We start from the raw sequence: 13026 nt of genomic DNA on the forward strand, positions 1-13026 counted from the left end.
CTGATTCAAAATAGTGTGCCAATCCAATCATTTGGAGAGTGCAAACCCAAGAGGAACTCAGGCTGAGCAGCAGTGCCAAGAGGACTTTGAGTATGTGTATACTGCAGTGTAAGCCCACTGTTTGAACTCAAGCTCAAGCCTAACACCCCTTCTGTCAAAAAAACAATCCAGGGCTCAGACCCAAGATCCAGGACTCCATGGGGGTGGAATGTCCGAGCCTACGTCAAGCCCGGACCCAGGGTTCAAGCCCTGTTTGCCTTGTAGTGTACATACAACCCACACTGGACTCATGCTCTCAGAGTCTATGGGCCAACTTTTTGTCCTGTGTACAGTCAAGTTTGGTGGAGAGTCAAATTTTCCATACTGTTCCTGAACAAAGGGCTAGAGTGACCACATTTTGGGAGGTCACTAGGAAGTCTGGGATATGGGTGGTTGGACTCAGGCTCACATAAAGCATTGTAGATGCAACGGTCCCAGGTTGGGATCCAGGGTTTTACAGTTCCTAGACTGGGGTTACAGTTGAATGTGTATGCTCAAGCCCTTGTTAACCCAAGGATCTGGTAGGTTAACAAACCCAACGTCTACTAACTCAAGTTCTACTACCCTGGTGCTTACATTGCAGTGTAGACATACCCAGTTCCTAGGCTGGTCACATTTAAATGCTTCACCCAACCTTCAGAAGAGCATATGTTTCACTCCTTACTCTGAATTCATTAATTCTTCCACCTCTCACCTAAGGCCCAATACTCCGGAGCCATTGTTTCTCCCTCCCTAACATCTCATAGAAGCTTTTTTGAACTAAGTTCAATGAGCTTTTTTGCCAGTTGACTTGAGGTACGGTATTGACATGAGAGATACTTGTCTTGTGGGTCAGTGATGTAAGTCCTACAGAGTTGACAGGTAATGAAAATAGAAGAGAATGAAATGGGGAAAGATGTCCTGAATAAATTGGGATAGTACCCCCTTTAACCTTCCCTCCACAAAAAAATAAAAATAGAACCCAATGTTTATTACATTGAATCAAAGAGTAAGGTTTGGAGATGCCTCAAGTAGCACACCTGGTCTGAAGATTTGTGGGGGGGAAAGTCCATTAAAATCACTAAGGCTACCTGCAAAATGTCTTCTTCCTCTTCGAGTGATTGCTCATGTCCATTCCATTATAGGTGAGTGCATGCCACTGTGCATGGTTCCCGGAACTTTTTTCCCCTTAGTAGACCCCGTAGGGCCGGCTCTGGTGCCCCCTGGAGTCCTGTGCACATGCCATGGTATATGAGGCACTGCCGGCCCTATGCCCCCTCAGTTCCTTCTTTCTGCCCGTGATGGTTGCTGGAACTATCCTTGCTTTCTGCAAGTGCCATTCCCCTTGTTTGAACTCTTTGTTATTCGAAGTACTTTAGTTAGTTTTAAGTTGTTGTTAAGTAGTGTTAAGTGTAGTTAGATAGGAAGTCCCTGAGGGACTTAGGGTGGCTGGGCCATGCCTCGGTTGCCTGGGTTTAAGCCATGTACCTCCTGCAGGAAGGCCTTCCCGCTCAGTGACCCCCACAATCAGTGCCTTAAGTGCCTGGGAGAAGAGCACAGGAAGGATAAATGTAAGATCTGCAGGGCTTTAAACCGCGGACCCAGAAGGACCGAGAGATTCAGTTAAAAGCCCTGCCCATGGAGGCAGCACTCTGCCCGGCGTCCAAGCCATCCTGCTCCACGGCACCGAGCATCACCTTGGTGCAGAGTGCACCACCAGCACCGGGATCGACTCGGCACCGAGCAGTGACCCCAGTGCCGAAGCAGAAGAGGCAGTGCGCAGAGTGCAGACACTCCCCTGTACCATCAGTATGGGCAGGGTCGAGTGCAGAGATGCACCGACCACGGCCCATCGAGTCTTCTCCAATACCTACATCTCCGAGCAGGGAGCCTCCCCCAACTCCTGGAAGTGGGAGAGTGCCCCTCCTGACGCCGTCAACACCGGAGGCATTTCAGGCGGCAAGAGCCTTGTTGGCGTTGCCCATGCCACCTCTGCCCCTCCCTCTGCTGAGGGAGAAGGGTCTGGTGTCCGGGGGCAAGCCCGCATTAGGTCCCCCTGAAGGGCGGTGGAGATCCCCGGTATGGGGAGGAAGGTCTCTCGCCAGATGGCCACTGGGGGTAGATCGAGGACGCTCCCCCAGCAGTCGCTTGAGGTCGGTGTCGTCGAGCCGGCCTGCTTTGACTCGGGATGCGGAGTCTCCCTCTCGGTGCCGACATCGGTTCCTGGCACTGGAGGCGGCACAGGCCAAGAGCGGCACAGTTCAAGGTCTGCCAGGCGACATTCAGACAGCTCCAGCTCCGCATCCACAGCACCGAGTTCGCCCGCACCGAGGTGGCGCAGAACCTGGTCACCGTCGGAGGATTCAGCACTGAGGGGCCGCCCTGCACCGAGGCGGCGTGGAACCCAGTCGCCACGCAAAGACTCCACATCGCGCAGTCCCTGACGCCGAACCTGGTCGCCGGAGTCAGGCTCAGCACCACGGAGTTCAGAGCGGCGCTGGTCTTGGTCACCGAAGGGTAAGCGGCACTGTAAGTCCTCAGTGCCGAAATGGCACTCCGGTACCTTGAACTCCTCGGAGCGCACCTATACTCGCTGGCACCGTTCGCGGCGACGGAGGCGGTCCTCATCATCCTCTAGCTTGGAGGCGTTGAGAGAACTGTTCCCGGCACCAGGTGGTGCCCGGGATCGGCACCGCAGGTCTAGTGGCTCAGGGCCCCACGGGGGGGACAGACGTCAGGACAGCCGACGCCCCCACAAGGCGCCACAGCCAGTGGCACAGTCAGCCCCAGGGTCAATGGCTGCAGTAATGGCTGCAGCAATGGCTTTATTGGGCCCCATGGGGCATCCAAATGGGACAGGGGCCACAATCCATCCTCTCAGCGGGGCTTCGGTCTGTGCCTCCGGCTCAGGAGAAGGCCCATAAACACCACTCCTCGGATGAAGAGTTGGACCCCATGGAGGGACCCTCTACAAGTTCATCCCTTCGTCTGGTGAGGGAACACCCGCAGGACGCACCTCGGCAGTCCTCTTCCTCCTCACTGGACGAGGCAGTCTCCCGGGACCATATGGCACCACTGGAGGATTTCAGGGCGCACCAGGAGCTCCTCAAGAGGGTGGCCTCTAACTTGGGGCTGGAGGTGAAGGAGTTAGAGGAGGCCGATGATACCCTTTTCAATGTGCTGGCAATGGCTGACCCAGCAAGGGTGGCCTTACCAGTCCACAACAGGGTCCTCAAAATTGTAAAGGCCCTGTGGCAAACCCCTTCCTTGGTCGCCCTGGCGTCAAAGGTGGCTGAGAAAAAGTATTATGTCCCGGCCGAAGGGTTTGAGTATTTGTTTACTCACTCGGTCCCAGGAACCCTGGTGGTAGACGCAGCCAACCAGAGGGACAGGCAAGGACAGCCAGGTTCCATGTCCAGGGACAAAGATGGCAAGAAGCTGGATTTGTTTGGGAGAAAAAATTATTCAACTGCAGCCCTGCAGTTCAGGATTGCCAATGTCAGGCCCTCCTGGGTAGATACAATTTTAATTTGTGGGACTCCCTCAGGCGGTTTGCTAAGGCCCTGCCCCAGGACCAGGCTGCAGACCTTACCACCATCCTGGATGAGGGAATCACGGTGGCTAGGGCAGCACTCCAGACAGCCAGTGACGCTGCTGACTCGGCGGGTAGGGCCCATAGCCTCCACCATTGCCATGAGAAGGTGCTCATGGCTGCAATCCTCGGGCCTGTCCCAGGAGGTGCAGCAATCAATTCAGGACCTCCCCTTCGATAGGTCGGCCCTATTATCCGATCAGACCGATGCATAGCTGCACGGTCTGAAGGACTCCAGAGCCACACTTCGCTCCCTGGGCCTGTACACGCCCCAGGCTTCCAGGCGGCAGGCATGGCCCCAGGCGCAGCAGCAGCCAAGGCCTCCCTCTAGGCCGTTTCAACCCTATAGAAATAGGGACAGGAATAGGGGGTTCAGAAGTAGGAATCAATCCCCCATCTTGTCCTCAGCCCCCCAACAGGTGTCCCTCAGGGGCCGGACAACAGTTAAATAGTTTAGCCTTGCCCTTTAGCGTACCCACTGGTGGCGGACTCCCCAGACAATGATGAAAGGTCTTCCTTTGAACCCATGGCTTCAAGCCCCCTGCTCGTGCCTTCAGGAAAGGTACCCTTCCTGGTGCCCATTACCTCAGCTAGGAGGATCTCCGAGGTTAGGGCCTTGACCTCGGAGCCCCCTTATACAGTATTCTATAAGGATAAGATGCAGTTGAGCCTTCCTGCCCAAGGTGATTTCCCAATTTCATTGTAACCAAAATAAATTTCTCCCCGTGTTTTTCCAAACCGCACGGTTCGGAGGAGGAGAGGAGATGGCATCTCCTCGCAGGTTATATCATGCATCAGGTTCTGCGACCAGCAGGCGAGGGTGTCCCTTCCGGGAACCATCACAGCGCACAACCAGAGCTCAAGCGCCATCACCCAGCAGGTGACAGAGGACGTGGGATTCGGCAGAGCTGTGCTGATGGCAGCTCACCAGTAACTCCTACTCACCTCCAAGGTATTGCTTGTTAGTCACCTGTAATGGAATGGACATGAGCAACATATCTCAAAGAACATGTTACTGATAAGTAACCTTGTTTTTTGACTGGGATGGAATAGGTTTGTGTAAAAATGGCTTTTATTAAGAAAATGAACTTTAATGTGAGTGAAGGATTATTTAAAGATTTTACTACATTCATGAAACTCAATTTAGAGAGGGAAATTTAAAAAAAATTCCCTTTGGTTTAATTACTCTAATTATTAACATATTTCAGACTGTACAGAAGCACTTTCAAGGGTGTCCTTTTGAGCTCCTTGATTTAAAAACACTGATAGTGTGGAAGATGAAAGCCAGAGATGTCAGGGCTAATCAGGTAGTAAAGAGCATCTGAGAGCTGAAACTGGTGGTGCTTTAATTTTGTGCTGTTTACACCTTTGTTTGTAGGATGTTAGGTACTAGAGGGATGACTTCCATAAATAATGTTTTCAATTCCCTTGCATGATTTTGACTCTTCATAAGTGACTTATGACTAAGGACGAAATTCTGGCTCCATTGAAGTCAATGGGAGCTTTGCCACTCATTTAATTGTGGCCAGGATATCCTCCTGCAAGCTTTTTTGTTTTGTTTCTCTCCCCCACCCCTCGACTTCCTGGCTCACTTCTCCTGTCCATGGGCTAAATCCACTTTCGTCACGAGTGACTACCACTCCAATGGTGAATTTGATCCCATAAACACTTAACACCCATTAGCACTAAGAGGAACATGGTGGATATGCAGAGACTAAAATACAGAACTGTTCATATAGCTTAATATACAACTGGGCACTAAAAAAACTGCAGTCCTGTCCAAAGCAGTTTAATAAGTGAAATGAACTTGTGCTTTGTAAAATCCACCATGAAGATCATCCATTGCAGTTTAATTTAGTTAGATGATTATTTCACTTCATATGTATGAGGTAACTAGGGCTAAATTAACCCAAAGGCCAAAAAGCTCAGGCATTCATTAACTCAATGTACCTATGCATGTTACTAGAGCTGGTCACATACTGCAAAAATATTTCCACAAATATTGGTTCAAACTTGATTAGTTCACTTTGTCCCTCCTTGCTTCCTGTGCAAATTTGAGTTTTACTGGCACAAGAGTTCATGGAATGGGGATTTCAAATATCTGATTATTCTCAGAAATTGAATTTTAAATTTGTACATGCAAGCATTCACTAACCCACGGTCTGGCACTAACTAATGAACTCAAATAGTGACAGTCAACTGTCATCAATCCACATTTAAAAATATCCAGGGTCTGGATATGCCAAGGATCCTGCCTGGTTCTCCTGGCCTCTGGCTGTGTCAGATAAGGGCTGAAGCCTCCACCATGCATCCTTCCTCCTCAGCAGTTAACTTGCAATGAGCTGGGCTGCTCCTTTTTATACTGAGGCAGCAGTTGGAGCATGCCTAGCATGGGCCGGGGGGCGGGACTTCCATCAGCCGGAATGTATGGTTAACCGTTTTGTGGCCAGTGCAGGGTATGTCCACCCTGTCACACTGTGCTTTTAAAGAAGTAGAGAAGAAAAGAAAAACAGGGGAATCCTTATCTTTGCATGTCCAGTGATCTGATCTGTTCCAGGACAAGGCACTACAAAAGAACAAATAGAAAATGTTCTAATCTTTCTATATACATAAAAAGATCTGTATGTGTCTGTGTGAATGAGAAGGAGAACAAGTTGAAGTGAAACATTCATTACTTCTAAAACATTAAACCAGTTTTCTTCAAACTTGAAGAATGCTTTTCTTTTCTCAGTGAGAACTATAAAACAAGCCAAGTTTGAAATTTTTAGATGCAGACATTTTTGCAGTAAGAAAATGAAGAAATTCCATTTGGAGAATATGGGGAAGGACCCTGCCCCCTCATTATAAACAAAAAGCATTTGTAAAATGCTTTTGAGGGGAGGCTGTGCACAGATTATGCATTATGATGTCAATGGACTAACACATAACACTTGAAACTCATCATGAATGAGTGCAGTGAATCATTAATAAGGCAGAATCATTAATAGAACTGATCAAATCCATGTATACATAGAAATAGTTTGTCTTTAAAGGCAAAAACCACACCATAGTTTTAGGAAAGTCTAAACAGTGGTTCTGTCCACTGAGCTCAATGGACTTTGGATCAGGCCCAGAGTGCCTTAGCAGGTAGGAATACAGTTTCCCAGTTACCAACCATGCATGTGCCACAATGTCCGAGATCACAGATAAGTGGGAGGAGGTTTAACATAACAGACTTGGGGATTTTTGTATAACACCAGTATGTTAGATCCTACTGTAATTTTGCAGTGATGGGCCAAGGAATTTCTCTCAAAAGCAGTATTCTATTGGATGTTGTCTATCAGATCTGGCCATTTTTGGTGTAATGATCTGGTATAAAACAACTGAAGATGCACTGTTAAAATATTAAGCAGAGTGGCGATTTTGTAGACTAATGCTCAGTGAGAACTTCACTGGCAGGAAACTAAATTGGAATTGAGCCATAGTGTTCAGAAAGATCTTGTTTGAGTGCTAATAAAGTGCAGCACCCATACATATGCCCTCGATTATTTTTCTGCAGCAATTCTGGTCAAAAGAGAGGACTAAGATTGCCATTGCACTGAAAGAAGTTAGAATAATTTTGGTTTAAATTGGTTTGGCAGGGCTTAGCAGAGTGGACCCCCTGGTAGTTGCTAGCCTCTCTTGACATGACACATCAAAGAAGTCAGTAAGACACTAGCTGTTTCTGATAGCAGCATGACGCACCTTTGGAAGGTGACAGACTCAAAGCCACAGACCCAGGCTCCAACAGTGAAAGGCTGCAGGAGGCTTTGACACACAACCCTGTGGGACCTGCTGACTTTCAAGAAACAGAGAAATTTCTTTCACTTTTTTTTTTTACCTGCTTGAATGCTGCTTCATGAATGGCTGATATTAGGAAAATGATTGAGAACGGAGACATTAGAGATAGCAAAGACCTAATTAGGTCATCTTGGCTATTCCTCAGATGGGGCAAGATTGTTCTCTATGGTATATTCTTAAGTGCTTTGTCCGTCTACTTTTAAATGACTTGCATGATGGAGCTTTCACCACTTCTTTTTGGAAATTTTTCAGGATCTAATGGAAATCATTGTTAGGAAATCTTTCCTGACGTTCAGCCAAATTTTCTGTTGTTCACTTTCATCTAATTATATCCATTGGATCATCCTAAAAAAACCCTCCTTCAGGTTCACACCCATCAGATTGTGTGGTGAAAGCAAAGGAAAAGGAACCCACAGGAAATGCAAATGTTTGTTTGGAACAACAAACGTCAAACTCATCATCAAAGAGTTTCTGATTCAAAGTTATCCTTCACCTTACTCAGGAAAGTAGAGAATCCAACTAGAGAAGTAATCCTGGATCTAGCTCTTACCAGTAACGAGGAACTGAATGAGATTGTGAAAATCAATAGGGGAGGTTGGTACCATGGACCATGAGCTACTGTAATTTAGCAGAGTAGTGAATGGTTTTGCTGACAGGAGAAGTAGACGGTTTCAGACTTCTGCAAGGTATATTTTGGAAAACTGCAAAATTAAGGTACTTATCCTGCAATGAACTCCACGTGGCCATAGGGGTCTGGCTGTGCAAAGCTCACTGTAGGATCAGGCTCCTAGTGAATAAGAAGTGGTAAAAGGGGATTTTAAGATTCATCCCTCTGGATGCCCTAAATAAAGTATAATATGTTAAGTTCCAAAGAAAAAGTATTCAATGTACAGTGCCTTTATGAGAATACTCAGTCATCTAAGACTGTTAAGTAAAAAGAGAGCAATTGCCCTAGTAATTTTAATAGTTATCTTAGCATTGCTAGAACTGATACTAGTATATGGTGTTACAGTAATTAGCTAATGAACTTACCAAACCATTATTAATTGTTTTTGAAAAGCCATGGAGAAATGGGAATACCAAAATACTGGAGAAATACAAATGTGGTACCAGCCTTTAAAAAAAGAAAGGGGTGTTTCTGACAATAGCTGTCCAATAAACTTAGTAAAAAATGGAACAAATATTATGAGCAAAAAATCACTAAACATCTAGAATGACATAATCTTGTCTGCTGTTGAGCATGGAAGATATTTTCTTACAAAATATTGCCAGAAAGTAAAGATATTGATAATTTGGATAGAGTACTGAAAGGAATAGGGGGTTGAAGGGTTCTAATTATGAGGAAAGATGAAAAGCTTTTGTTAATATTTAATTTGTCTAACAATGGGTTTTGGGAGTGGGACATGACAGTCTGCAGATATATGAAGAAGTATACACCACAAATTATTTAGGGAGATACAGAGTTATTAATTAGGAGTAATGTGACAAAATAAAGAAAGGGAAAATTCAAATGGATTATCAAGAAAACTTTCCTGATAGCAATAGCTGCAAAACCGTGGAATATTCTCCTAAGGGAAGTTGTGTACGCCACATTGCTCAGAACATTAAAAATTACACTGAGTAAAGCTCTAGGTAAGATATGGCATGGAACAGTCTTGCCTTACCAGGGGATGTATTAGGTGACCTAATAATTTTTTTTTCTATCTCTAATTTCTTCTGGTCAGTGATCCTGCATTATGTTTTCCCTATAAGTGTTAACATTTAATTGAATAAAGTGACCATGTTTGTGTGGTATGATTTGTTTTTTATAAACCCATGCTAATTATTGCTTGGCGTTCCGTCATCCTATTGATGCTTAACAGAATGTTTTCCTCTTGGAGAGTTGTTTGGTTATTTTAACATGTTTTTCAATGGGTAATTACCAAAATTGTCCTTTCCTTCTTTTTTGGAAAGTTAGTGTCCTATTTGTGTTGTCTCTTCCTCTCCCCAAAATACTCAGGTATATCTCCAGTTTTCCTTTGACTTCATAACAAGGTCAGTAGCTCAGTATGTTTGTTAACAAATAATTCATTTAGTAACCGGTGTTGCAGACCATCCAGACCTGTTGAATTAGCATAGATTGTTTTTATGCTAAAGCATTCTTCATTTTTTTTCTTACTGTCTGTACCTTTTTCATCTTTTTTTCCTTGTTATTAAAAAAAAAAATAGTTCAGTAGCTAAACCTTTTTAGAATCACTGTCAATATTCTGTCTCCCACTTCACTTATTAATGAACCTACTGTATTCATATTTGTTTTCCTCTGATATATTTGTAAATTATTTCCCTTAATTTAAAAGAGAAATGCTTGTGGAAAAAGATATAAAGGACTGTTTTAAGACCCCAGGAAATTAGCAGAGTATATATGTAAAAAATACAGAGATATAAGATCATAAAACACAATATTTGAAAATCAGGTTCTCCCTGATAGCCAGTGCTGAGTTCAGGGTTCTGCATGTCTCATATTACAGCTGATAATATCACTAATGCCTCAGGCCTTGTCTTGTAAAGCAGCAGGTAGTTCAGAATTCTGCTGAAGTCAGTGGGACTTGTCAAGAGTGTAAGGTTTTATTCAGTTTGCAGGATTGGGGCCTAACACAATAGTAGGAGTGTAAATCTCAGGGCTGTTTACATGTTTGCGACTTGTTTAAGCCTGGTAGGGGAAATGCAGAACCATGAACTCAGACCTTGGCATGTAAAAAGTCATTTAGTTTATCTATACAATGGATTTCTGTGTTCTTTTTAACTCAACATATATATTGTGTTAATGATTTGGGGTCTCAGACAGTTTGATTTATTTATTTTTTTTTAAGAAGGCATTTCATTTCACCTTTAGCCAGAGTGCCTGCATGATAAAATTCCTTTTGAACTCCATTGTGAATATTCAGCCCTTCTTTTTCTTTTTTTTTGTTCTGTCTTTAGAAAATTCCCAATGCACTGTGGGCCAATCTGATCCAGGAGCGTCTGTCAAATGTGGACTGCATCAAACAAGTAAGAATTGCTCCTAAGAGAGCCAGTGGATAAGCACTTACACAACTCACACACAGTAGTTAGCATTCCAAGTCCTGAGCAGAGGAGGGAATGGGGGCAAATCAAGAGGGGCTCAGGAACGGATTGCTTTCTTGAACATCAGCGGAGGGAGTTTGGAGCTTTATTAACAGGATAAAGGGGAGGATGAGAGTATGCATATGCTAATCATATAGCAGTGAGATGATCAAAGGCTGAACAAGCATAGCTTTGTTGATTGCCTGGGGCAACTGGCAGAGTTATAGTGGACAAAACAGATAAACAGAAAATACATAAAAATCAATATATTGATTTAGAATTTCCACTCCTCTTGAGGGTTGGGAAAAAGAGCCCTAATATTTACCTTTTCACTTCAGTCTCCTCTGTTTCTCATCATATTTTTGTTTTCCCCTCCACGCTAGGAAGTAATTAAATAGAAAGTACTTCAACATACTTGCTACCAGGTAATAATGAATAAGTTCATGCTTAGGTTTCAGAACTGGACAAATGAATAGGTTTGAGTATGCCCATGGGTGCAAGGAGTTCTTTTCCATGGGCTTTGCATAAATGTAAATAGGAAGTCCTAAACTGGAATCAAAAGGGAGCTTCTGAAGTAGATTATACTGGGCAAACTGAGTGGTTTGAATCTGGACTAAAGCAAAGCCCAACCCCTCCCATCCCATTGTGTATTTCCTTTAGATCTGCAGAAGCTTTTATGGTTTATTGAGTCAATAATCAGCCCATTATGAAGGATTATTTGTTAGTGTAGTGTATAAAGCCTCATTCTGAGCAATAATACAGACTATGCAGGATATGATGCACTTGTCTAAAATGAGTGTACAACCACAGTATACACTAGGTTGATGGAGAAGGCTGAAGAATCCAGTCTGCAGTGTATCAGAGATATAATATAATAGTCACTGAACTGTGCCTCAGTTTACCCACCTGCAGTGTGGGATAATTAATACTTCCTGATCTCACAGGGATGCTGTGAAGTTCACTGTTTAATAAAACCCTGTCTCTTTTTGACGTCACTGCCTGGCTTGTTCATTGAATAAAGCAGGGGCCAAAGCTAATGGTGGTATAATGTCTTATTGAAATACTGAAAAATCCTCTTCTATAACAGCCTTAACATCAGTGACAGGAGATAATTGCCGGTATAAAAAATGTCATGTAGCCCATGCTTCTATAGTGTTTCCATGATTTGTACTGCATTTTGCAGTGTTCTGCAAATTTTAGGCTTTCATTTTAGAAGGAAAAACAGAGGGCTTGTTTATTTTACAAAACCAATCACATTTTTAAACACCTAGAACTAGAATATGATTATAACATGTCATGGTCCCATCATCACAGGCAAGACTAAACCGTGGTACCACATAGTTGGGCCACTACCTTGTGCTTTAAGATGGTAGATTTTGTGGCACAGATGATGTTAGCTTTTCTATCTAATTTTGTTGCAAATATATAGCCATGACAATGTAAGTGGTGTGATACTGTCTTGTAGCAGAAATGCTTTCCAGCTGAGCAACAGCTAAAGCATGCACTGTCCAATTGGCCCACCCCATTACCACCGTGAAGTGTGAACTTAGAAGTTTTCGTACAACCATTTAAATGTCAGGGTGGAAATTTTCTAAAAAACAAACAAGGAAATCAAATGCAAAATATGACATTAATACACTGTTAAGGTTGCAAATTTGCAGTTCTCAAAAGGCCACATGGTGGTACCATTATTTGCATTGTGTTGTATCTTACTCCTCAAGTAATTACATTTAAATCTAAAGAGAAGGCATCAAAGGAGTAAACAAATCACAGTCTATCAGTATCTATCTTGGGAAAAATACATAATACAGTGCTTTTCAATCTAGCAGACAAAGGTGTAACACATTCCAATGGCTGGAAGTTGAAGCTAGGCAAATTAAGACTGGAAAGACGGTGTAAATTTTTAACAGTGAGGGTAATTAACCACTGGAACAATTTACCAAGGTTTATTGTGATATCTCCATTATTCACCATTTTAAAATCAAGATTGGATGTTTTTCTGAAAGATGTTCCAATGGAATTATTTTGGGGAAGTTCTATGGCCTGTCATATGAGGTCAGACTAGGAGATCAAATGGGTTCCTTCTGGCCTTGGAACCTATGACTCTATTAAATTATTTATACATATTTTACAAAGAAAATGGTTTAAAATACCTTAATATATATTTATCTAAATATGTGTTTACTAAGGAGACTGGAGTCATTCCAAAAATCAGAGTATGCTTTGTAACCTTTCAATAAGATTTTTTTTCAAACTACCATGTATTTAAAAACCCCAAACAAATATATACTATCACTTTACAACAGGAAATTCATAGACCAAGTAACCGATTCACCACTATGTTAATTCAATTGAAATCAATGGGGTTATAGCGGCATAAAATTGGAGTAGCACAATGATGAATCAGGCCCAGATATCTAAATTACATCGTCTATGACTAAAGGCACAACTTTATTAGTTCAAGATGACACTCCTTCCCTATATGTAGCTGTTATTTCCCCTTTGAACTCTCATGC

At 43.5% G+C, this 13026-nt stretch overlaps 1 protein-coding gene across 2 annotated transcripts in view; it reads left to right on the forward strand.

Annotated features, from left to right (window-relative positions):
- AK8 (adenylate kinase 8) overlaps positions 1-13026 on the forward strand; it is a 97420-nt gene that overhangs the window by 13516 nt on the left and 70878 nt on the right. For both annotated transcript variants that reach the window (XM_067541899.1, XM_067541900.1), the window contains exon 5: positions 10388-10456. In XM_067541899.1, coding sequence (XP_067398000.1) covers positions 10388-10456 — 69 coding nt within the window. The remainder of the gene's footprint in view (positions 1-10387; positions 10457-13026) is intronic.

Source organism: Emydura macquarii, unplaced genomic scaffold (assembly GCF_026122565.2).
Source record: "Emydura macquarii macquarii isolate MOO-44397 ecotype Brisbane River unplaced genomic scaffold, CSIRO-AGI_Emac_v2 contig_691, whole genome shotgun sequence".
NCBI classification, from domain to species: Eukaryota; Metazoa; Chordata; order Testudines; family Chelidae; genus Emydura; species Emydura macquarii.